The 25,745-nt window shown below is 36.0% G+C and overlaps 1 protein-coding gene across 1 annotated transcript; it reads right to left on the bottom strand.

Annotated features, from left to right (window-relative positions):
- Window positions 1-16,103: 16,103 nt before the first annotated feature.
- On the bottom strand, window positions 16,104-20,712 carry HSL1 (HAESA-like 1). Its single transcript, XM_006852518.4, has 2 exons — window positions 17,744-20,712; window positions 16,104-17,084 (listed from the first exon to the last, which is right to left on the bottom strand). The coding sequence occupies exons 1-2, from the start codon at window positions 20,340-20,342 to the stop codon at window positions 16,687-16,689; spliced, it is 2,997 nt and encodes a 998-aa protein (XP_006852580.1). The 5' UTR covers window positions 20,343-20,712; the 3' UTR covers window positions 16,104-16,686.
- Window positions 20,713-25,745: the final 5,033 nt, after the last annotated feature.

A 25,745-nucleotide genomic window follows, 5' to 3' on the forward strand; every position in this document is an offset into this window, starting at 1 on the left:
CATTTCGATCATGGATTACAAAACATTCGATCATGGATTACAAAAAATTCTATCATGGGTTACAAAAATAAAAAATAAAAAATAAAAAATAAAATTCGATCATGGATTACAAGAAAAAAAAACAAACATTTCGATCATGGATTACAAAAAATTCGATCATGGATTACAAAAAATTCTATCATGGGCTACAAAAAAAAAAAAAAAAAATTGTTCTTCACAGAGTCGTTTTACATAAGCGATTTTAACTCAAAAATTCACCTCTGAGTGAATAAATTACATCCAATTGAGTATATTTTCTGATAAACAACAATATAAGGAATCAAAAACCAAAATTTTTAACATATTATTTCTAATATATCATGAAAACAAAATCAAAAGGCGGAAAAAAAAAAAAAAAACAGCGGAATTTGGTTCCGCAGACATCTCACTGTTCATATCAAATTTCTTGCTGTAATTGACCAGATTACGTAAAATTGAAAATTTTTAATCATACTAGACACAATAAAGATTAAAAACCCTAATTATTGAACTCATTTTGTTCAAAATATGCCGTGAAATAAATCAAATGGCGGAAAAAAAAAAAAACCCAAAGTTCTTACCTGTTTTTGTGAACCGAAGCCTTCAATCTCCAAAAAACTCTGTTTTTCTCAACGATTATCACAAATTAGTAACAAAAGGTTTTGATTCACAGCTTTAAGATCAAAATGCCTACAATTTTTGAAAGATTCATGCCCTATTTGGCATGAAATTTCAGAAAAGGCGGAAACCCTAAACCCCGAAATTTTCGTGATCCAAAAACAACCAATTTTTCTACCATTTAATCCTTGAAAAAGCTGAATAAAGCTGTTTACAGCCTGCAAATCAGATCACATGACAAAAAAAATAAAAAAATGATCAAAAAATGACAAATTTGAGCCAATCCCGTGAAGAACACTGTGCAACCCGTGTTCTTCACGGACTCGCCGATTCCGCACAGTGAATCGGCGAGTCACTGTGCGGAATCGTCCGACTCTCTCTAGAACCGGACGATTCCCGATTTTTAAAACGTTCCGGACCATTTTCGTGAATTTCGAGTCGAATCGGGCAAGTCCGGTTCGACTCGACGATTTTTAAACGCTGATCTAAACCTATAGCAGGGCTGGTAGGTATTAAAAAAGTTGGAAACGGTCGGCCGTAACCGTTCATTATATTCTTCATTAATTTGATGTGCAAAATATATTTTTTGAATTATATTTTCTTGCTACAACCCATCTAATGCATTTCATATAAACTCTAGTTGTACTTCATTCAATTTTACACCAACTTTCATAATGCCTCAAGTCTCCGGTCCTAATCTTTTAAAAATCTCATACCCTTTAGAATTCCTAAATGCTAACCTAGTCAGACTTCCTAATCAAACCCAAACCATTTCTCTCTAACACCTATTAGTTCCTTCCATGTTTTGACATAAAATTCCCCCTATAAATCCTCTCCCCCTATAAAATTCCCTCCTATAAATTCCCCGTACACAATCAAATTAGAGCCTACCTTCAAATAGTGTCGAGAAACGTAGTTTCAAAACTGAAAATCTTTGTGAATGTCTTAAAACATATTTTAATCTTTATTTATAAAGTTTAAAGCTTCAAAAATAGTGTAGATCTACGAATCTATGAAAAACTTGAAAATCTTGAAAATTGACAGTCCAAAAATCCATTACAAAATGCACTATTTCTAAAAGTTAAAATCCATTTTTCTCTCATGTTCATGCATCTCGATGTCGAGATGATCAATTTGAGGATATTTGAGCATGAAAAGAATCTCTTCTAATGAAATTTTCAAGGTAGGTTTTAATTTGATTGCTTAGAGCCTCGGCTCTATAAATTTTTCCCAAATTTTAAAATGAAATATAAGAACTAAACCGGACCGTACCATTCGGTTCTAATTGATTCTCATCTAGATTAGGAGAAATCACCGGGTTTTAAAAAACTACTTATTAGATAAAGTGAGCAAAATCTACAGAAATTTCATATTAGGTTTATGCTCCCTCAGAAAAAAACCATTCTATACGTATTTTTGTTAGGTTTATGTGCCTTTAAAGGCATTATGAGGCTTGTAAAAATGAAATAATATAGTGAAACATGAACTCATTGGAAGTGTGGTTCCTCGTGGACCATACTAACCAAACGATGGTTTGCTGATACCGATCTGTGCTTAACGATCTAGGCCAGTCAGTTGGGAAAAACACATGTTACCTGGGCATGAAGAACAAACCGATGAGGGTTTATAGGTTAACCCTTGATGAGGTCGGAGAACATGCCCGGATGAGTGAGCCGAGGGACTATGTGACCCTTATGTATGATGGTGGTCTACAGAGACAGGGACCAAAACCTCATCCATATACCATCACACGGTAGGCATATCGATAGATAGTTCGGGAATACCAAAAATCCACCTTTTAGGGTGAAGCATATGTATGTGCGATAAATACCTCTATGCGCCATAGAGTTGTGGTCCAATAAGGTCTTGGTGACCTTGACTTGTCTCTAGGGGAGGACCTGAAATTCACAGATTCGGATTGCGATCCCTTGGCTCATCGGACAGACTTTGGTGACCCGCTAATGAGCCCCTGCTTGGACTGTGGGTCATGAAAAACACTGGGTCGGTCTGATAAAGAAAGTGTGGTTTGTAGTCCACAGTTGAAGGTGGAGTGCCCCATGATTGTTGATTCCTAAACTATATGGATCATTTTCTTATCAAATTAATTTAATTGTGTTTGTTTTATGATGGAAATTATTTTAAGATTATTATTTGAATTTTTATGAATCCCTGGATATTTTACTTATAATTTTTAGATTAATAAAATTAAAGATATTGATTTTACAATTGTTTAAATATTCAAATAATATTCTGAAATATTTTTATTAATTTTAAATATATAAAAATACCATGGGGGCCCATTGTGCATATAGGCCCGCCATATTTTTAGCATGTGGGGCCCATGAGTGCCTCCCTTGGGTGACACGCCCCACCCTTATTCCCTTTCCTATTTTTTGGTGATATGGCATGTGGCCATATGGTTGGAAGATATTGACTAAATATTGACTTGATATATCTTTAAAAGATTTTGTGGAAAGATTGAGTAGACTTGTCCTATTTTATGGTGTGTATAATATTTTGATTAGATTTAATTTATTTAATTTCTATTGATGAGAAAATGGTTTAGAAAAGGGGGATAATGGTTCATGCATATTCCATAATGTTAATGGCTCATCTATGGAATGGAAGGCTCAGATCTCTCACCCCACAAGTCACCCTTGATCGACAGTCTATGTTCAATCTCATAAGAAAAACCAAGCTAAAGAAAACCCTAAAAAACCCTAATCTTATTCAAAACCTATGAAAAGGAATTATCTCAATCCAAAATCTCTACACCTTATCTTTTTATTTCTCTCTCTTAAGAAAGTTCCTCTCTCTCATGTTTGATCTTTCTCTCCCACATTGTGAAAGAACCTAAGGTTATGGAGTTCTTCTCTCTCCTATCTCTCAAATATGGATTTATGGCTAAGGATTTTAGGGTTTAGCAAAAAAGAAAATCCATCTCTCTCAAACTAGGTTGCCAAGAGAATTCATTCATGGCTTGAATTTGTGATCAAAGGGGTTCACATTCCATTAGTGTGCTTGGCCGAAATTTGCTTTCCCAATTCGAGATTGAAGCTAGACCGTTGATCCTACGCTATCGAATGGTAGGGACTCGGTGTGGAGTGTAATAAGCCTGGTTGAGGTAATCTCTAGCACTCTTCCTTTTATTTCTTACAATCTTATCTTTTATTCTCAAGCACAATGCATAGTTGTTTCAATGGTATCAAGTTGTTAAGATCTTGGTTTTATTGTTATGTTGATTTTATTTTGAAATTTATCTTATTATAATAGGGACCACATGTAAGTGGTCTTTCTTTTATTGGTATCAGAGCTATTGATACTTCATGTCATTAGTTATCTTTTCTCTTTATTAAGTTTAGATCAAGTTTGGGAATGACATATAAGAAAGCTAATGAATTTTGTGATAAAAAAATACACCCACGGTTAAGAATTATTGAAATATTCTAACACCGAAAAGGTACTCTGTATAATGAGTATTCTAGGCTATTTTGGAGTAGATATATGAAGAATATAATGAGGTATTTTTCTATTACATACTTCAGTGTTATTTTGTGTATTTAAGAGTAGGATTTTACCTGCAAAATTTCAGTGGGAGATCTTATAAGAATTGAGAGTTATGGACTCAACAATGAAGGGTGTCAGTTCTGACCAAGCAAAATTCAGAAACTGTCCATTGAGTTCCGTGATTTTTCTCACCAATCATATGATTTTATTTTTAGTAGAAAGAAAAAGAAACGCAATACCTATAAAAACATCTTGGTTTTTTCGAAATGAATGGATATAGAGATAGACTTGGTGGTAGCATAGAAACGCTAAAAATCAGTGGGAGAATCGAAATTGTGATATTTGAAATAATGGGATGAAGAAGATATTTTATTCACAGTGTAAGACAGGAGAATCCAATTGCCGAAGAGATGGACACTTCGTGACATGTGAAACCAATGACCAATATATTCTCCATCAATTGCGTGCACTTCCAATATCACAAAAGATTGTCAAACAAGTAAAAGCGATGAATCAAGAAAGGCCAAGTACCACACTACATGGTTTTGATATATGAAATCTATCCAACATTACATGGTAAGGTCAGATAGGGAAAGCGGATTCAATAACTTTATTTAATGTTCTTTGATTATATTTTGGCTAATTGTTTTATGAATATATATGGAGTGTATGGACATTAAGTGATAAGTGCTAACAAATTTGAAAGTGCTAATTTTGAATACTTGGTGTTTTTATGCCTCACTGTGCTTGAGTATGAACTACTTAAGGTAGTGATACACATGGAGATATGATTTAATCAAGGGCTTTGAGCCTTAAGGATGAAACAAGAGAGATAGGTGTGGCTCATTCAAATATGTAAGCACAAAGGGAGTGTTCTGATGGAACTTGGTCTTGGTGACCATCTTCTCAATAATGTCTACAATATGATGTGTTGCATGTGATCATAATCTCTTGATAAATTCTCCATAATTGCCAAAAATGAAGTATTTTGTCAAGGCTTTAGTAGACATTATTTAGTAGTGCTTTATTTTGGATAAAATTATAAAATGGTATATATGATTTGTTTTTATGGTCATGAACTTGACTTGGTAGGAAATTAAAGGCGACTGCGGTAAATGATTTATGAAGACTACGCATGTATTTTATAATTAAATTGTATGATTTGAGAAAAGCCTAAGTTTATGAATATGGTTTTGAGAAAATCACATAGTATTGCAAGGTCCATTAAGTTTTTATGAAAATCATTTTAAACTATCATACTATTATATAACTATTGCTTGTGAATGCATATATATATTATATATACCAAGTCAAAAAAAAAAATTTATTAAAAAGAAAAACATTCTGTCTTGAAGGTATTTATAAAAGTGGGAGAAAAATTATCATGCACTGTTTTTTTTAAATACCTATATGCATTGACCCATGTTTCTAGTTATTTAGAAGCATCGTTTACCTAAGACTTTGAACCATAGGGAATGTTGTAGGAATGCCATCATGCTGGGTTTCTCTGACATATATTGTGTTGATTAGATAATTTGATTTGTATAAATTTACTACCAAGATGTCTAATGTGGTTGAACCTTTGTGGTTCATGAAGGTTTTTGCATATTGTGAAACCAACGGGTATTAAATTACATATTTCATGAGACTTGATATACTACCTCATGATATATGCATAAAAATGTTGAGAATGTATATGTTGTATGTATAATTATTGAGTGGGAGCTGCTACAGTCCCACATTTTTTTTAGCTGCTTGGATATTCAGATATACAGGTGCAAGCTATCTCACATATCCAGATGATGTGAAATCTACATCTGGATATGTATTCATGCTTAGAGGGGGTGCAGTTTCTTGGAAATCAAAGAAACAGGATGTGACGAAATTCTCTACCATGAAGGCAGAGTACGTGACGTGTTGTTTGGTGATCGAGGAGGCCGTATAGTTTAAGAAATTTATTAATCGACTTAACTTTCACCTCCTGCGTTGTGAGACCGTAAGAATTTTCTACGACAACACATTGATGATATGCATGTCAAAGGAGCACGATTTCATAAGAACTCCAAGCATATAAAACCATATTTTATCACCTGAGGAATGAGGTGAGATTGAAAAAGATCGAGATCCAAATAAATTAAATATTTCAGTGGGAGCACTTACTAGTATTTGACATGTCAAATATAACAACAGACTATAATGTTAATAACCCATGGAACCCAAATATTTGGTGCTGGTTATATTGCTACAAAAGGGAGCAGTTTATTTAAAGAACTCTTTTGAGCCCATGAACATACGACCCCATGCGATTAGGGTACGTGATGATCTTTTGTGACAACAGGTCCATGATTCGCGATGCGATGTGAAAGATAAGCTATGACCATTTTTTGGATGATATACGAGCAGCAAAGCAAAAAATGTGTTGCATCTGTAAATCCTTTTGTGAAAGAATTGATGGCAAAAGCCATGATTAATGTATTGAGAGAATAAGTAAAATTGCTTGAGAGATATTGTAATTGGGAGAGAGATATAGGAATAAGAGAAAGTGAGAAAGAGAGAATGTAAGACATTCAAATGCCAAGTGGGAGATGTTGGGTTTATGTGGCATTTAAAGGCCTTATGAATGCTCGTAAAATGAAATGATATAGTGGAACATAAACTCAGTGGGAGTGTGGTCGCTCGTAGACCATGCTAAGCAAACAATAGTTTGCTGATATCGATATATGCTTAACGATCTAGTTCAGTCGGTTGAGAAAAACCCATGTTACCTGGGCATGAAGAACAAACCGATGAGGGTTTATGGGTTAGCCCTTGATGAGGTCGGAGAACATGCTCGGATGAGTGAGCCGAGGGACTGTGTGACCCTTGTGTGTGATGGTGGCCTACAGAGACAGGGCTCAAAACCTCATCCATGTACCATCACACGGCATGCATATCAATAGATCGTTCGAAAAAGCCAGAAATCCACCTTTTTGGGTGAAGCATATGCATGTGCGAGAGATATCCCTATGCGCCATAGAGTTGTGCTCGCATAAGGTCTGGGTGACCTTAACTTGTCTCGAGGGGAGGACCTGAAATCCACAGACTGGGATTGCAATCCCTTGGCTCATCGGCCTGACTTTGGTGACCCGCTAATGAGCCCCTACTTGGACTGTGGGTCATGAAAAACACTGGGTCAGTCTGATAAAGTAAGTGTGGTCGGTAGTCCATAGTTGAAGGTGGAGTGCCCCATGATTGTTGATTCTTAAACCATACGAATCATTTTCCTATCAAATTAATTTAATTGTGTTTGTATTATAATGAAAATTATTTTAAGATTATTATTTGAATTTTTATGAACCCCTGGATATTTTATTTATAATTTTTGGATTTATAAAATTAAAGATATTGATTTTACAATTGTTTAAATATTCAAATAATATTCTAAAATATTTTTATTAATTTTAAATATATAAAAATATCATGGGGGCCCATTGTGCACATGGGCCCGCCATATTTTTAGAAGGTGAGGCCCATGAGTACCTCTCTTGGGTGGCACACCCCACCCTTATTCTCTTTTCTATTTTTTGGTGATATGGCATATGGTCATATGGTTGGAAGATATTGACTAAATATTGACTTGATATATCTTTGAAAGATTTGTGTGAAAAGATTGAGTAAACTTGTGCTATTTTATAGTATGTACAATATTTTGGCTGGATTTAATTTATTTAATTTCTATTTATGAGAAAATGGTTTAGGAAATGGGGATAATGGTTCACGCGTATTTCATAATGTTGATGGCCCATATATGGAATGGATAGCTCAGATCTCTCACCCCACAAGTCACCCTTGATCGACGGTTTATGTTCAATCTCACAAGAAGATGTCAGCCAAAGAAAACCCTAAAAAACCTTATTCTTGTTCAAAGCCTATAAAAAGGGATTGTCTCTACCCAAAATCTCTACACATTATCTTTCTATTTCTTTCTCTTAAGAAAGTTTCTCTCTCTCATTGTTTGATCTCTCGCTCTCTCCCACATTGTGAAAAAACCTAAGGGTTTAAGTTATTGAGTTCTTCTCTCTCCTATTTCTCAAATATAGATTTATGGCTAAGGGTTTTAGTGTTTAGCAAAAAAGAGAATTCATCTCTCTCAAACTAGGTTGCTAAGAGAATTCACCTAGGGTTTGAGTTTTTGATCAAAGAGGTTTATGTTTCATTGGTGTGGCTTGGCCGAAATTTGCTTTTTCTATTCGAGATTGAAGCTAGACAGTTGATCTCGCCCCATCGGATGGTGGTGACTCGGTGTGGCGTGTAATAAGCCCGGTTGAAGTAATCTCCGGCACTCTTCGTTTTGTTTCTTGCAATCTTATCTTTTATTTTCAAGCATAGTGCATAGTTGTTTAAATAGCATCAAGTTGTTAAGATCTTGGTTTTATTGTTATGTTGATTTTATTTTGAAATTTATATTATTATAATAGAGACCACATGAAGTGATCTTTTGCAAAAAGAAAGGGGTGACAAAAAAAAAAATGTAATTCCCCAATAAAAAATCACATAGGTCTTTCTTTCAATTTTCATGCCTCAATTTGGGATTCTCCACGTTTATGCTTCCTAAGATGAAAATCGAATCTACAAGTATTTTTATGCCCAAATTCAGTATGTAACCATCTCAACCTAGCACAAACTTCAATTAATATATGAGCGGCGTATACTATGATCCCTCGGGACCGTACTATCACATTTACCCCCTCGGACAAAGTACTAACTTAGGAGGTTTTTATTTTTTTATTTTATAATTAGATTTTTTTTTTTTCAAGGATTTTAAGTTCACAAAAGTCTAGATCATGACACGGATATCATTCATTGTGAGAATTTCAGTGCAATCTTGGGATGATTTTTTTTAGGCCCATAGAGAGTGAGAGTTAAAAAAATTTAACCCCCCAAAATTTGAGATCAAAAAAATATTCCTGGAGTAGATTTTACTCAAGGGAGTATATGTTCTTGAGGCAGAACTCGTATGCCTTTCTTCGTCATCACATGTCGTGCCTTTTGATAGGTTCCATAAACCTTTGTAACGCAGTTGTGTCATGACAGTCCAAACAGCAGAATTGTGTGACCTTTTCAAAAATAATAGATCAATATATATTGCGGTCACAGAAGTCTACTAGGAAATGTTGTCAAAGAAGAGTTTTCTCTAAGAATTAGGCTTGAAACATGACACGGATATCATTCATTGTGACAGCCAAAGTATCGTCCACTTGAGCAAGAATTCAAGCTTCAATTCAAAGGTAAAACCAATGGTTTAAAAAACGGATTAGTGACCCGGATAGAGCTCCCAAACAACCAATCTGGATCGACGAATCGACGATCCGGATCGGGAATTGGGTGAATCGGTCAGAATAAAGCTTCAAAAAAATCCGAAAAAAATATTAAAATTCATTATAAATATTGTTTTTTAGGAATTCAATAAGAAATGAGGGTACTCCATTAAGAATTTTCATGTTTTTGAATGAATATGCGAATATTGATATGTTCTTTCCCTGCATGAACCGCCATTCAGCATTTAATTTACATCACACAAAAGGATAAACATAGAATTATCATGGAATAAGTATATCAACATACATGGACTACAATAAAGCATAAAATTAGTAACATACGATCTAAAAATAAAATGATAGACGACCTTGTTGTTCTTCTTGGTCACGCTGGTGCCATTGATTGAATTTGTTTGACAATTCATTGATTCGATCTAAAAACGAATCATCGATATTAGCGGGCGTCTGACTATTCCCAAATCCCTGAGTGTTAGTGTTTTGTTGTGTTCCCAATCCAAAATCCCCGAAGCTTGTCCATCCTTCATGCTCACCTGCACTGTCGTGCTCATCCCTACACTGTTGCTGTTGGGACTCGATATGTGAATAATATGGTTGGGATAGGGTGGCCTCAGAATCATCATCTCTCTCATTTTCTCTTAGACCCCCTTCCCACTCTCCCTCATTAGGTGCAATATCACCGACATATTGTGGATACATTGGCTGGCTGTTTCATCTTTCATGCTGCTCATCACTTTCTTCAATATCTTCATCACCGATAGCCTCAAGGAACGCTCTCTTGTGCAACACTGGCTCCTCTTCTTCTACTACCCATTGGTCTGCTGTGTCTGTGACAAATATTGTGTCTAAGTCTATCGGCCCATAGTCTTCAAGCTTCCTTCTTATTTGTCGCTCTTTGAGGTTTAAATTATAATGAACGTAGACTAGTTTATGAAGCTTCTCAGAAGCGAGTCGATTCCTCCTAGTAGTGTGCAACCATTGGAACGTACTCCAGTTGCGCTCACAGCCAGTAGACCCACCGGGCATTCTAAACCCACGTTTCCTCTGATATTGTTCATGTAAACTCAATCTTGTGGCCATGTCCAGCTCATTATTATATTGCTCTTCTAGGTCATTATTATATTGCTCTTCTGTATCATTCCTGCTTGATGGTGTATATAAACTAGCTATCTCCTTATTCATCCTATGTTTGGTAATTTTTTTACCTTTGTTAGCATTAAGAATTGCCACCATCTGTTTTTTTACATTACTAGGGACACTAGTGCATGTAGAAACTTCTCCCTTAACCCCTGCCAAGTGTTGCTTGAACCTATGTACCCCACTACTTATCACTCTTTGACAGTAATTAGAAATAATTTTGTCTTTCTTGTTGAGATCAAGTCTGACCCCATGTTGCCATGCAGGGTCTTCTGTAGATCTTGACATGATTGAACTGTTTTAAGATGTAAAAAGTATAAAATTAACCTGACAGTTCAAAAAGAAAAATAATCACCATGTGTAGTGATAATATGTTGCGGTAGTTCATGTAGTCATATTCGTTGTTATTTGTTATTGCAAAATACCTTTTTTGACAATAATATTTTCGTACATATCAATTACAAACATTCAAAATAATATAATACAAAATGCAAGCTCCAAACATGGCTACAACTCATATATCAATAACATATATTTTTTGCATTAAAAAATTAATAATAAAAACAATTCTTCAAAGAGCCAGCTAACATCAGTCATTCCAACTAAAAAATCCATGAACAACAGATAAAAAAAATACAGTTTTGCATTAAAAATATAATAACATGCATTTTTTTGCATAAATATTCAATCAACATACAATTTTTTCAACAAAAACTTTAACAATAAAAATTTAAAATATGGTTTAATACCTCATGATAATTAAAACCTTGTCACGATTTTCACATCTTTTCGGAAAATCATCATTTTTTAAAAAATTCGATCATGGAAAAAAAAAAAAAAAATTTACAGCAAACTCAAACAATAAAACTTAAAAATTGGGTTTAATACATCATGATAATCAAAACTTTATCACGATTTTCACATCTTTTCGGAAAGTCATCATTTTTCAAAAAATTCGATCATGGATAAAAAGAAATAAAAAAAAAAAGTACAGCAAATTTTCAAAAAATTCGATCATGGATTGCAAAAAAAAGTCGATCATGGATTAAAAAAAAAAATTAACAAATTTTCAAAAAGTTCGATCATGGATTAAAAAAAAAAAATTACAAATTTTCAAAAAATTCGATCATGGATTACAAAAAAAAATTCGATCATGGATTAAAAAAAAAATTCACAAATTTTCAAAAAATTCAATCATGGATTACAAAAAATTCGATCATGGATTACAAAAAAAAAAACAACATAAAAAAACAAAAAATTCGATCGTGGATTACAAGAACAGAAAAAAACAATTCGATCATGGATTACAAAAAATTCAATCATGGGTTACAAAAAAACAAAAAAAACAAAAAATTTGATCATGGATTACAAGAAAAAAAAACAAACATTTTGATCATGGATTACAAAAAAGTCGATCATGGATTACAGAAATTTCTATCATGGATTACAAAAAATTTGATCATGGATTACATAAAATTCGATCATGGATTACAAAAAAAAAAACAAAAACAAACAAAAAATTCGATCGTGGATTACAAAAAAAGAAAAAAACAATTAGATCATGGATTACAAAAAATTCAATCATGGATTACAAAAAACTCTATCATGGGTTACATAAAAAACAAAAAACAAAAAATTCGATCATGGATTACAAAAAAAAAAATAAACATTTCGATCATGGATTACAAAAAAAAAAACAAACATTTCGATCATGGATTACAAAACATTCGATCATGGATTACAAAAAATTCTATCATGGGTTACAAAAATAAAAAATAAAAAATAAATTTCGATCATGGATTACAAGAAAAAAAAACAAACATTTCGATCATGGATTACAAAAAATTCGATCATGGATTACAAAAAATTCTATCATGGGTTACAAAAAAAAAAAAAATTCGATCATGGATTACAAAAAAAAAAAAAAACAATTCGATCATGGATTACAAAAAAATCGATCAAGTATTACAAAACATTCGATCATGAATTACCAAAAAAAAAAAAAATTATGTTCTTCACAGAGCCATTTTACATAAGCGATTTTAACTAAAAAATCCACCTCTAAGTGAATAAATTACATCAAATTGAGTATATTTTCTGATAAACAACAATATAAGGAATCAAAACCCTAAATTTTTAACACATTATTTTTAATATATCATGAAAACAAAATCAAAAGGCGGAAAAAAAAAAAAAAAAACCCAAACTTCTTACCTGATTTTGTGAACCGAAGCCTTCAATCTCCAAAAAACTCTGTTTTTCTCAACGATTATCACAAATTAGTAACAAAAGGTTTTGATTCACAGCTTTACGATCAAAATGCCTACAAATTTTGAAATATTCATGCCCTATTTGGCATGAAACTTTCAAAAAAGGCGGAAACCCTAAAAAAGCAAGTTTCGTGATCCAAAAACACCAAATTTTTCAACCATTTAATCCTTGAAAAAGCTGAATAAAGCTGTTTACAGCCTGCAAATTAGATCACATGCCAAAAAAAACAAGAAAAATGATCAAAAAATGATAAATTTCAAAGAATCCCGTGAAGAACACTGTGCAACCCGTGTTCTTCACGGACTCGCCGATTCCGCACAGTGACTCGGCGAGTCACTGTGCAGAATCGTCCGGTTCTCTCTAGAACAGGACGATTTCCGATTTTTTAGCCGATACGATCCCCTTTTTGCGATTTCCAAAGGCGTTTTTTAAAACACTGGGTAAAACACATTAATGTGCGTTATCACTTGATTTTGGATGACCTTGAGATGAAATAGTTGTAACTAGAGAAAATCCATACTTACAAGAATGCAACAAATAGATAACGAGAACACTTGTTAAAAGAAGAGTTTTGCACAAGCATGGTTGGAATGGGAACTATTTGAGTGTCAAGCCCAAAGATACTTACCCAAAAAATTAAAAAATAAATAAATAAATAAAGCCGACCTTTAAGATGGAGACATTCCTCCTGGGAGTTTAGGTGGAGGTCGTTGGGGTATCTCGACCTTATTAGGGACACCAATGGCATTGCAAAGGGGTTGCCTCCTACGGGAATAAGTCCCATGGTGAAGAGGCACATTGGAAAGACAACCAAATGCAGGAAATGAGTGAGAGAGAGAGTGTGTGTGTTGGCCTATCGGAAGGAGTTTTCTATTACTAAATCCTTATAACTTCATTGTATTAGTAGATTGTTTGCCACTCTCCCATGAATGTGGTCCGAAATGGTGAATCATATTAAATCAAATCTTGTGTTTGATGATCTATTTTACTTGTTTGTTCCCTTGTTTTTCTACTTCGAACACATGGATGAAGTATTTGAATTTTGGACTTAAAAACTAATGAAAAAGTTTATTTGAGCTCGACACCTTAAAATGTAGGATTAAGGTGTACCTCTAAAACCCTTCGAAAACGGTTGTTTGATGTTGGAAAAATAAATAACTGACCATCTCAACATCGAGATGTATAGATATAAAATAAATAAATAAATTTTAAGTCCTAAAAATAGTATATCTTGTAAATATTATCTAGCCTTACCATTTTTAGGATTTTCACCCATTTTTAGATATGCCTTATTTGAAATCATTCTAATTTTATAATTAGAGATAAAATAGATTCCCATATCATCCTAAAATCTTTCACACTAAAATTGCATCTCATGGCAAAGTTTGGACGTCCACCCTACTTTGATTATTTAAGATTACAACCTTATGCAAACCACACCCAAAAAATAAAACTGTCACACGCATCCACATTACTGAGAGAGTTCCACATTCCACAAAAACCAGCCAAATGTATGCAACATGGTGTGTTCCACTGTCTATATCATCATAGCGACATAAAATGTTACCATTGATTTATTACAGATCTAGGTCCGTTCATACATTGTGGATTGCTCTCTTAAATATCTATGAATCATCTAAATATTTCTTATTATATATTGCCTTCAACTTAGAAGTGCATACTCATCAGGTTGCAAACTGGGTACAACCATTTATAATTCACTTACACAATGCATTACATTCTCACAGAATTTGCACAAAGTAAAGTCGCCAAGCTATTTCCTCCTCTTGTAACTTTCTAATTCAATTTATCCATCATTTAGATCTCATGAAGAGGGTTTTTTTGCCATAGAGATCTATATATTCAATGAGCACAGTGAAATTTCCTGCACGAAATCAATATCACCGCAGCAGTCCGATGTCAACAAAGGTGGGACGGGTCGCTTGGGGCCTCTTGAAAAAGGAAAAAGTTTATATAAGGGTAAGACCTAAACATTCAAATTAAGGCGTACTTCAAAAATTTACTAGAAGAGTTTGTTTGGATGCTCAAATATCTTTTAATCGATCATCTCGACCACAAGATACATGAATATGAGAAAAAATAGATTTCAAGTCTTGAAAATAGTGCATCTTGTAATACATTATTGAACTATCAATTTTCAATATTATCAAGTTTTCATAGATCGATTTATACTATTTTTTAAACATTAAATTTTATAATTGGATATAAACATAAATTGTGAGGCATCAGATTTCCAATACTGAAATAGCATAATTCAACACTATTTCAAGATGCGCCTTGTACAAATCACACTCAGAATTTGAGAGGGAAAGGATCAGTTGGGATGACGGTGAAGTACTGTAGGAAACGTCATGGCACTCATTATTTACAAATCATATTCCCAGAAACATTTTCCCCATGCAAATCCTTTGTCAACTATTGAGCTAACCGATTGAGTGCATCTCTGACCTCCAACACCAAAGGGTCCATTCCTCAGCATATGGATATGCACCAATTTCATTTAATAAACAGATTGGATGAATTTCTCAGGTCAGTTATGGTGACATTTCCCCCTCACAGTCTCCTATAATGACGCAGAGAAAGAAACCAGAACCCAGTCCGCACTCTGTTATATTGCAGCTCAGCCTATGAATCGAAGACCATTACAAAGAACCCACTTGCAAATGCAAATTATACACTCGAGGAGCAAAAAGAAGAGGATCTACCGTGTGGATGGTGAGCAAAACCATCACTTTAGGGCATGGCTTGCTGGTATAGAAGTGTGCAAGCATATTTGCTCTGTAGAGGAGCCTCTGCAAAAACTGACGACAAAGATGCCTCATAGAAGTAATTTTTCCAAATAATCCGTGATAAAACAATTAAAACAACCTACCATTTCCAGTCAAATTCCCTACTGAAATTTGACCATATTTGAATCTATAGGTGTAAAACAGTTGTGGGCAGTTTTCTTGCTTTCTAAACCAAACAGCTTATTCGAAGTATTTAAATCTCAGACAAACTCGAAAGGATTTGATCTTGAAAGTTGTCCCTGGTGCAATGAATCATTGCTTTAAACATGAATCGCCAATCAAAGGATGTGATATTTACATCAACACAGATTCAAACACCCCATTTTCAAATGATAGATACATATCCCAGGACCTGGTTCCACCATCATAAGCCTACAATCTGTCGCAAAGAAGTATTAGACGTCACCAAACTTAAAACCACGAGAAGTTTGTTCAAAGTGCAATATATTTCTCAAGACCATGAGTATACATAATAAGTAAAGACCGACCAAAGGCCAGCCTCGTCCATAATTTCACACAAACTGACCCGAAAAACTCATGCATTCCACCACAGAACCTAGATACATAAGAAAACTGAGGCCATATACCAGATACTCTAAAAACACAAATCAAATAAAACAAGAAAACAGAACCGATGTCATAGTCACATCCATAGCCCATAACCAGACAGAATATTTTGGCTACGAGAAAATTGCTCTGGTACAAAGTTATAAACTCCCTTTCCCACACGCGTGCGCACAGCCCAACCTCTAAGATCAAATTCCAGAATACGCAATCAATGATACTTGCAAAAGCATGGTCCACTCACCGGAACTGATGCCATAGCCATATCCATAACCATATCTAGACAACAGAAACTGCTAAGGAATAGCTCCGATTCATACTTCTCCTAGAAGTGCCAAGCCATACCCCCTCTCCTGATCCCTAAACCAGATTTTTGAGACTACCCAGGTTACAATATCTACAGTTAGAGTTACTTCACTTCTTTCCTTCTTATGAAGGAAAAGAATTCAGACCACACTTCCATGATCAGAAGCATCTTCATAGTAATAAGGCGAGAGCTTCCCATCCTTACTAGAGGGGGGCTTCACTTTGGCCTCAAAATTACACTCAAGAAGAAGCTTCACCACTCTCCTCATTGAGGGCCGGCTGATGGGAAGAGGGCTAGTGCATAGGCGGCCCACGTTAAGAACTGCAGACATCTCCTCCATGAAGCAACCAGCGAGCCTCGGGTCCAGTACATGTTCAGGTCCTTTCCTCTCCACAATTGAACTAACCCATTGAACCAGGTCTTTGCTCTCGCCAAACTCTGGATCGACTGGCCTTTTCCCTGTGACCAACTCAAGGAGAACCACACCGAAGCTGTATATATCGCTCTTCTCATTCACTCTGAGCGTATATGCATACTCTGCAAAAGAAAAATGATTTTTGTCAATGAAGAATTTAAACACAGATTGGATAGCAATTGGGGGATGTTTCAGCAGTTCTAGAAGAAATCACTGCAGGTTTTGAACCAAGAACAACTGAAACTCAACAAAAAAGTTTTACATATTTGTCCTGAAATTCATGCAAAATTTAACGTGTCAAATACATTAGAAACAAGTTCAAGAAAATTAGGTCAAAGAATGGGAATTTGAGCTGATGTCAGATGGATTTAGTTTAGGAAAGTTGACCATGGTTTTTCTGTGACATCTACTGAAACTTCACAAAAGAGAGGAAAATTAACCCTAAAATATTTGAAATTTGAAGGATAAAAAATGATGGAATCAAAACATTTGTCAAACTTGTCAATACCAAAAAATTGAGTTTCCCAAAATCCAAACCTTTGCACAATCTTGATAATAATTCCCAAAGTTCGAGTTTCTATTGCTCATCCTGATCCACTTGAGCAATAGACAACCAAAAACTAGGCTTTGGTTTTCTGAAAGTCAATAAATGAGTTTTCCCATGACCCAAATTATAACCAAAACTAAATCTCAAACCATAACATAACAGCAAGCAATTAATTGAGCAAAAAAAAAAAACGCAAAGAACAAAAAGAATCCTTAATCCATGAAATAAGTATACCCGGTGCGATGTAGCCATATGACCCTGCAACAGCAGACATGGAATTCCCCCCCTTCCCAAAGGCAGCCTCAAGGATCTTCGCAAGCCCAAAGTCTGCAACTCTCGCCCCAAATTCAGCATCGAGCAAAATGTTGTTCGACTTCACATCCCTATGAACAATAGGAGGCACACAGTCGTGGTGAAGATAGGATAGCCCCTCTGCTGCCTCCACAGCTATCTTGTATCTTATAGGCCAATCAAGAAGCCCAGCTTTTGGACTATGAAGGACATCACCCAGACTACCATTTGCCATGTATTCATACACCAGGAGCTTGCAATCCTTGTTGGTGCAACAGCACCAGAGCCTTACAATGTTTTTGTGGCGAATCTTACCAAGAGTTTTGACCTCGGCTTCAAATCCATAGTCACCAGAGGCCTCAGCTTTCAAGGAGCCCCATAGCCTCTTCACTGCAACTGTTTCTCCATTACTCAAAATAGCTTTGTAAACCTTTCCAGATCCCCCACTCCCAATAAGATTATCTTCGTCGAGGCAGTCTAGGACCTCATCTTCCCGGAAACTCAATTTGTGGAATGAAGTGAGAATCCATTTCGACTTGTCCAGATCCTTCTTTCTCTCGGATGTCTTGAATTGCATGTATTTCCAGTAAAACCAGGCCAACCCAACTGCCAAAACAAGACCAGCTAGAATGAAAATAGACCTTAAAACCCAAACGAGACCACTCGAACTAGAGGCTCTGTTACAGGGCCTCAGGAAATCAACATTATCGCTGCACAAACCAGGGTTGTTCAAAAAGCTGGAATTATACATCTCATTATTGAAAGAGGGGGGGATCCCTCCGGTTAATCTATTACCAGAGAGATTAAAGGCGTTAAGCTTCAGGTTTTGGAGCTGAGAAGGGATTGTCCCAGTTAATAAATTCGAGGAGAGGTCAAGATAATTCAAGACAGGCAAGCTCCCGATCTCGGCAGGAATCTGACCCGAGAACCTATTTCCAGCAAGATTTAGTTCATTGAGCTGCCTACACTTCTGAATATTAGAAGGGAGCTCCCCTGATAACTTATTATTTTGCAACTCCAACTTAACCAACTGGGAAAGCACGACCAAACTCTCAGGTAAAGGACCAGTAAATTGGTTATTCCCACCAGAAAACTGGTCCAAGTTATAAACTTCCCCAATTTCTTTAGGAATCTCCCCGGAAAATCGATTCTCTGATATTGTCAGTTGAGATAGGTTTTTTGCCCTTGCAATTTCTGGCAAAATCTCACCAGAAAATGAGTTTTGTGCGAGCTCCAGAGTATAAACATGGGGTAACCCCCAAAAAGCAGCAGGAACCACACCCGAGAGCTTGTTATTTCTCAACCTTACCCTGATCAAACTCTGGCAACTCCCATAACTTTCAGGCAAATTTCCGGTCAACTCATTATCCATTAAAAGCAGCTCTTCAAGGACTCCCCCTTTACAAATATCCCCAGGAAGTTCGCCAGAAAATTGATTCCCCACCAAATCCAGCAAAACCAGAGGAGAATTCCGGCCAAGACCAGCAGGAATAGGGCCGCTGAGCCGGTTCTCAAACAGTTTGAGCTCATACAACTTAGTCGAACGTGTAATCTCTTCAGGCAAGCCACCGACAAACTGGTTAGAGTAAAGGCTAAGGGAGGCCAGGTTCAAGCCACAAAGCTCATGGGGTATGGAGCCATTGAGCATATTTCTGGACGCATCGAACCTTTCCAGTGATTTCATTGCGCCCATTCCATCAGGCAATGGACCAGAAAGCTTGTTAGAGTAAAGCTCGATTTGGACAACGTTCTCTAGCCTAGTCAGGCTCATAGGGATCAACCCACTGAGATTGTTATAGGTCAGGTCCAGGTTGGTGAGGTTCTTCAGCAAACCCAGGCTCGGCGGGATCGTGCCCACCAGGTTGCACCCAGAGAGCCATAGGACCTCAAGCCCGGTCAGTTTACCAAGCTCAGATGGCACCGGCCCAGGCTGAAAAGGATTATAGGCAAGCCTGAGCTCGACAAGCGTCGAAATTTTGCTCAAAAATGACGGAATAGTGGCATTCAAGAGGTTGTTGAAGAGTGAGAGGACTTCAAGTCGCTGGAAATTTGCATAGGAGACAGGAATCGCACCGGAAAAGTTGTTCGTAGAGAGATCGAGGTGCCGGAGATCCGGCAAGTCAGCCACGGTTTCCGGCAAAGCACCAACAATAAGGTTCTGAGACAGGTCAAGGAATTGCAGAGTTTTGCAAGAGGAGAAAGAGAGAGGAGAGAGAGAGCCACCGATAAAGTTGTTAGAGAGAGAAAGATTGAGGAGGCGGGGTAGGCGGCAGGCCAGGGAGGGGAAGGGGCCTGCGAGGTTGGAGTTGGAGAGGTCGAGGGCGGTGACGGAGTGCGGGGCGGTGGACTCGCAGGTGACGCCGCGCCACGCGCACGGCGTCTCCGCGCGCTCGTCCCAGGTGGCGAGAGCGTTGTCAGGGTCAGACAGGCCGCGCTTTATGCTCAGCAAGAAAAGGCCTTCTTGGTTGAGGCCTAAGGCGAGGCGCGCGCCTAGAGAGACAAAGAGGAGGACGATGCTGAACAAAGGCCTGCCCGCTACCATTGTTGCGGTCGCGTAGAAGGGGACGCCACCCAGGAAAACAGGCCTGTGTGACTCCTCTCTCTTTCTAGAAACTCACTCTCTTCTCTCTCCTCTGTATATTTTCCTCATTTTCTCTCTAAATCTTCCTTCCCCTCTCTCTCTCTCTCTCTGAATCCTCCTTTCTCTCTCCTCTGTGATGCTTGGAGTGGTCCAAGAACGCCGTCCCGTCAGTCTAGTCCATTTTGCGCTGTGGGGGGTTTTGAGATCTCGAGGCCATCCGACAGCGAAGATTAGAGATATTATGGAGCGTTTCAATGCGGTGTTTGTACTGGGAATTGTTCCATTTTCTCTCTCTGTTGATCTTTTTGAAATTTACGTTTGACATTGCAGGACTGTGCAGCTTCTTCACTTCTTCTGCCTCGCTTTAATAAGTGAAAGAGAGAGAAGGGGCCTCTGAAAAAACGAGTTTACCATGCGAGGAGAGAGAGAGAGAGAGAGAGGGACGGAAACGAGAAATGTATGTGTGTGGTTCATGTGAAAAACGGCACGATGCCGGATTTATTCGCAGAATGGACTTTTTATTCCTAGACAATTTGCATTTTTTGACGCGCATATTTTTCAGTTTAGTTTTTAATACTTTTTCACGTTGGTTTTCGATTCCTCATAAAGTGCTTGTTTTTTTATGAGAAAAAACATTACTCCAAAAAAGTCATCTCTCTCCTACTCTCTCTCTCTCTCTTATTGTCTCAAATTATTAGGCTCCTTTACACCCCTTTTTCACATTCCTCTCTCGGAAAATATACAAATAGAGAAAGAAATGGGGTGGCAAGAAACGGTATTATCAAAATAAGGATTGGGTAGCTACTTCGTAAACTACAATAATATTATCGGATAAACAAATAAAATAATATAATTTTTTGAAACCGCTTTCTATTTTAATGTCTTTTGGCCTTAGTTTAGCTTGGGTTGGTTGGCGGGAGAAAAATTCCCTAAAATACCAACCGGGTAAAAGGAGTGAATCTATTCTCATTTTTGACCGGTTGCACTATTCTCTTCATTTGGGTAAATAGAACTGTCTTTCTCTCCATTTGGAGAATACGAGTTCGGGACATAAAAATCATCTTGTTTTAGAGCGAGAAAGTACAACAGTTGTTGCTGTGGGGTTACTTACCATCCATTTCTAGAGAGGGTATGATGGTAAAAAAAAAAGAAAAAAACTCGCAGCGAAGGTGGCAATGGACCTTATCAGAAACCGACCGCAATGAATATGAATCAAATTTTTTGACCGAACGGATCGAATCTAGGTCCAAAACTTAAATTCGAATTCCATTCGCGTCTAGATCCGAATCCAGCCAGACCCCAGCCTCTCTAGGCACCATCTTGAGCCTGAATTGGCCCAACTAGTGTGCAAGAGTGTGTTGTAAGGGTGGGGACCAGGTGGTGGAATTTGACAAAGGGTTGACAGGGAGTCACCGTATGGAGAGAGAAGAGATGATTTGGAAGAAGAGAGAGAGATGATGAGAGAGAAGAGATGGAGAGAGAGAGAGAGAGATGATGATGAGGAAGAAGAGGAAACAACTTTTCCCGTATTTTCCAAGTAGGCGGCTCACTACCTTCTGAGTTGTCACACATCATCTTCCCCTCTAAATAATAAAGGGCATAATTGGAAATTTTTAAACCATCCATGAGAGAAAGTCGTAATGACTAAAATGCCCTTATAACCTAGAAACTTATGGGCACGCCGGCTAATAAATGGTAAGTAGACTTGCTACTATTCCATCGCTATCCTCTCATTAAATAGCCACAGGCACCTCTGCCACAAATTATTGGAACACTTCAATTGTTCTTTCAAATTACCATGCTGCGCTTACCAGAAAAAGGAAAATAAAAACACAGGGTTTGGTTAGGGTTTTCTTAGGAGTATTTTGCTTAATACATGTAATATATTTGGACTCTTAGTACTTACCCCCCATTATAATATTGTAACTTTTTGTGTAGGGGTATTTAGGTACTTAATTAAAAAATATTTTTTTTATAACAAAAAAACATATTTATTAATTATAGTAGATAATTTAGTGTGATTTTACTTTTATAGAGTATTACTTATTTTTTAACTATTGATCAAATGTAATTAGTTTTTATAAAAAAATATCAATTATACCTCTCATAATACAAGAAATACCTTTACTTAAAAAAAATTGTATTACAAAATAAAAATAATGAATGTCCAATACATTAAAGAAATACCCCATTTCTAAAAGTACCTTAAACAAAAAAATGAAAATCTTATAAAAAAAAAAAAGATAATTCTCTTAAATTATGCACAGTTTTGTCCATGTCAATATCATTAAGGATATGTTGTACACTCTCCTTCACCCAAAAGCCTCATAAACAAAGTTTAAAACCGAAGAAAAGAAAACCAAAAGCGAGAAAAGGCTCTCTCTATCATAATGACTGAAGCACTTGCCACTAAGAACTTTGGGTCAATAATGGTTATAAAAGGGTGCCCGGCCCTCTCTTTTATTATTATCCCAAGCTCGCCAACTTTGAGGAGGATACGAGCGGGGCCATGAGCGTGATGCCAAAGCCTGACTCGCTTTTCGGCTACTTTTTAATCAAAGACATTACATAATATACTATAAGTGCTATCTTAGCCCTCTATTCCCTGGATGAAGGGTTTGTAGTTAAGATGCTTTTTTTTTTTTTTATCGTGTGACTCAATGCTTTAAAGCGATTTTTAACCATATGGATGGAAATTAGTTGAGACTGAACCGGTTCGAAATGGTTAATGCATGGTTCCCCCAAAAATCGCCTTGTATATATTTTTTCTCTTTCTAAGCTTATTTGATATTTTATTAGGTTCTCTATAAATCCCCATCCCATTAACCTCTACTTTAATTTTAATTTTACTTTATTAATACTTTTCTAGAACACAAACTCGGGCATATCTAGACCCAATATCATTGCTCCGACAATCTGATATAGATCTATGGGTGAACGATCTCTCCCAAAAATCTAGGTTTTAAATATAGTGGTGAGAAAGAAGGCAAAAGTTAATTAAATAACGATAATGATCGAAAATGCCTCTATATTTTTCAAAACTACTATAATTTTTTAGAAATTACATCCATACGCAACAACTTTTTTATTTATTCAAAATTCCCTTCCCAGCCCTAATAGGAATGTGATGTCGTAAGGACCTATTGCTATGCTTCTCTTGGACATCACGAACCTATTAGAGCCATGATCCACCATTATTGTCTTTTTTGATGATATCATTCACATCTGGTATGAAATTCATAGCCTTATATATATGAAATGAAAAAAGAAATAATATTTATCCTATTTGGGTTATCATATGGGAAATGTGGCTTCCTCAAGAGAAAGAAGCATGGACACCCTTTGCATAAGAGATATGACCTCCATATAAACAAAAGTGAGTATGAAGAGAAACTTTAGGATGGTGCTTTCGTATGAGCCATATAAATCTTTATATTTTTATAATTTGCATGTTTTATGCTTTACTTCTCATATCATGGTTTGGAGTCTAGTTGATTTTGTTTGTAGTGGGTTAAGTACACATGCCTAGATTCGACCCAACTTTCAGAATTCTTATTTTCAGGTTCTTAAATCATTAGTATACGACATATGACACGAGTATGCCGAACATATGTTTGACAGGTCCAAAAAGCAAATCATGTATTGCACTTAGCCCGCGCACAAACATCTATTTGAGGAGGGCAAAGGGCAAAGAGCACCTCGCAAGCATGCGTGTGATGCTCCACTAGACTCTCCTTTTCTTGACTGTCTTTTTCTCGTTTATTTATTTTTATGAAGTTAGGAACATTTATTTTTAATTTGGGTTTAGATTATGTCTTTCTTGTCAGCAATAAGACAAATAAGTTTTTCTAAAAGCTAGAATTTTAAACAAGGGTGAGGTTTGCATAAGGTGTCAATCTCGCCTCAAAACCATGCCGAAAATGCAATTTCGGTGTCACAAGGGCTTAAGATGATATGAAAATCTATTGTTGCCCTCAGTTATGAAATTTAAAGTTTTAGAAATAACGACGATCAAGCAGATCTATAAACACTTGAAAATCTTAAAAATGGATGACTCAGATAATGTGTTAGAAGATGAATTATTTTTAAGACTAAAACTTTCAGTTTTTTCATATCAATAAATCTTGAGGTTAAGAAGATTGATTTTGAAGGTTTTCCAGCATCGAAACAACCTTCGATAGTGAGTTTTTTAAGTGCACCTTACGCTTACATTAACACGTTCAGACCTTATAAAAACTTTTTCCTTTAATCAATGTTATTCTAAAGCAACAAAACCACTTGGTGTGCACGCCTAATTGAGTTGAGATTGTCCATTTAAAGGAGTCGAGATTTCTAACCTGCTTTTTTAGCCATTGGATCATTTGATGCCTAGCCAAATGCGCCGTACACAACTAACAACTGGTGTGTCGGTGCATGGTTTTATTAGGTGAGGCCATAATAATATCCATTATGATAAAAGATTGTGAATGTTAATTATCTACAATAATACCACCATACGACTTTCATCTGTTCTAGAGTAGTCACCATGGTGAATTCCTATGTTCAAAGGCCTTCTTCATTGACATCCACAAACAAATACTACAAAACATGAGAAAATGAGAAGGCTAAATTGGTCACATATAAGGTACCCACTTTATATTGTATAAGTAAGGAGCATCTTTAAATTCTGCCTGAAAAAATATAACTTTGATATCGAATGTCTTACGATGGCTTGAAAATTCATGTTCATTCTGATTATAAAATTTAAAATTTAAAAAATGGTGTAACTTTAGCCGATCTATAAACTTTTCAAAATCTTCAAAATAGATGGTTGAGATAATTTGTTACAAGATTATCAAATTTTATAACTTGTAATTCCTTGTTTTTTTGTTGACATGCATATCGGGGTAGAGGTGATCAATTGAAGGTTTTACAACTTCAAAACACTCTTTTTTTACTTGATCTTTTAGGTTAGTCTTACATCTATAGTATAAGGTTGCGACCTTGTTAATTTTTCCCTTTAACTTTTGGCTTTTATTTTTGCCTTTCTATTTATATGTAAGCATTAAAGTTTAGTGCCTATGTCGCTAGCCGAATAGGTAGGTTGGTCTATGTGAGGGAAGTTCCGGAAAATTTAAAATAAAAAAACCGAGAAACATTGCATCGAAAATGTAATTCACTTGGAAAACGTTTTTCTTTTCGAGAAAAGAAAATGGATAATATATTTATATTCAAAGCATACACGAATTTTCATGGGTGAGAAAAGAACATCTAGCATGACAATAAATATCGCTTAATAACGCGATATTCATCGAAACTACTCTTCATAGTTTCTACTATAAATAAAGCTCAAAATTTTCAAAAATCTCATCTATATCCCTGTTT

Source organism: Amborella trichopoda, chromosome 1 (assembly GCF_054954075.1).
Source record: "Amborella trichopoda isolate Santa Cruz 75 chromosome 1, AtrichopodaSantaCruz75HAP2 v2.0, whole genome shotgun sequence".
In the NCBI taxonomy this organism is placed as follows: Eukaryota; Viridiplantae; Streptophyta; class Magnoliopsida; order Amborellales; family Amborellaceae; genus Amborella; species Amborella trichopoda.

Coding starts and splice junctions, on each gene's coding strand:
- HSL1 (XM_006852518.4), bottom strand. CDS start 20,342: ATGGTAGCGGGCAGGCCTTTGTTCAGCATCGTCCTCCTCTTTGTCTCT. Junction 17,085..17,743: donor ATATGGCTACATCGCACCGG/GTATACTTATTT, acceptor TTTCTTTTGCAG/AGTATGCATATACGCTCAGA.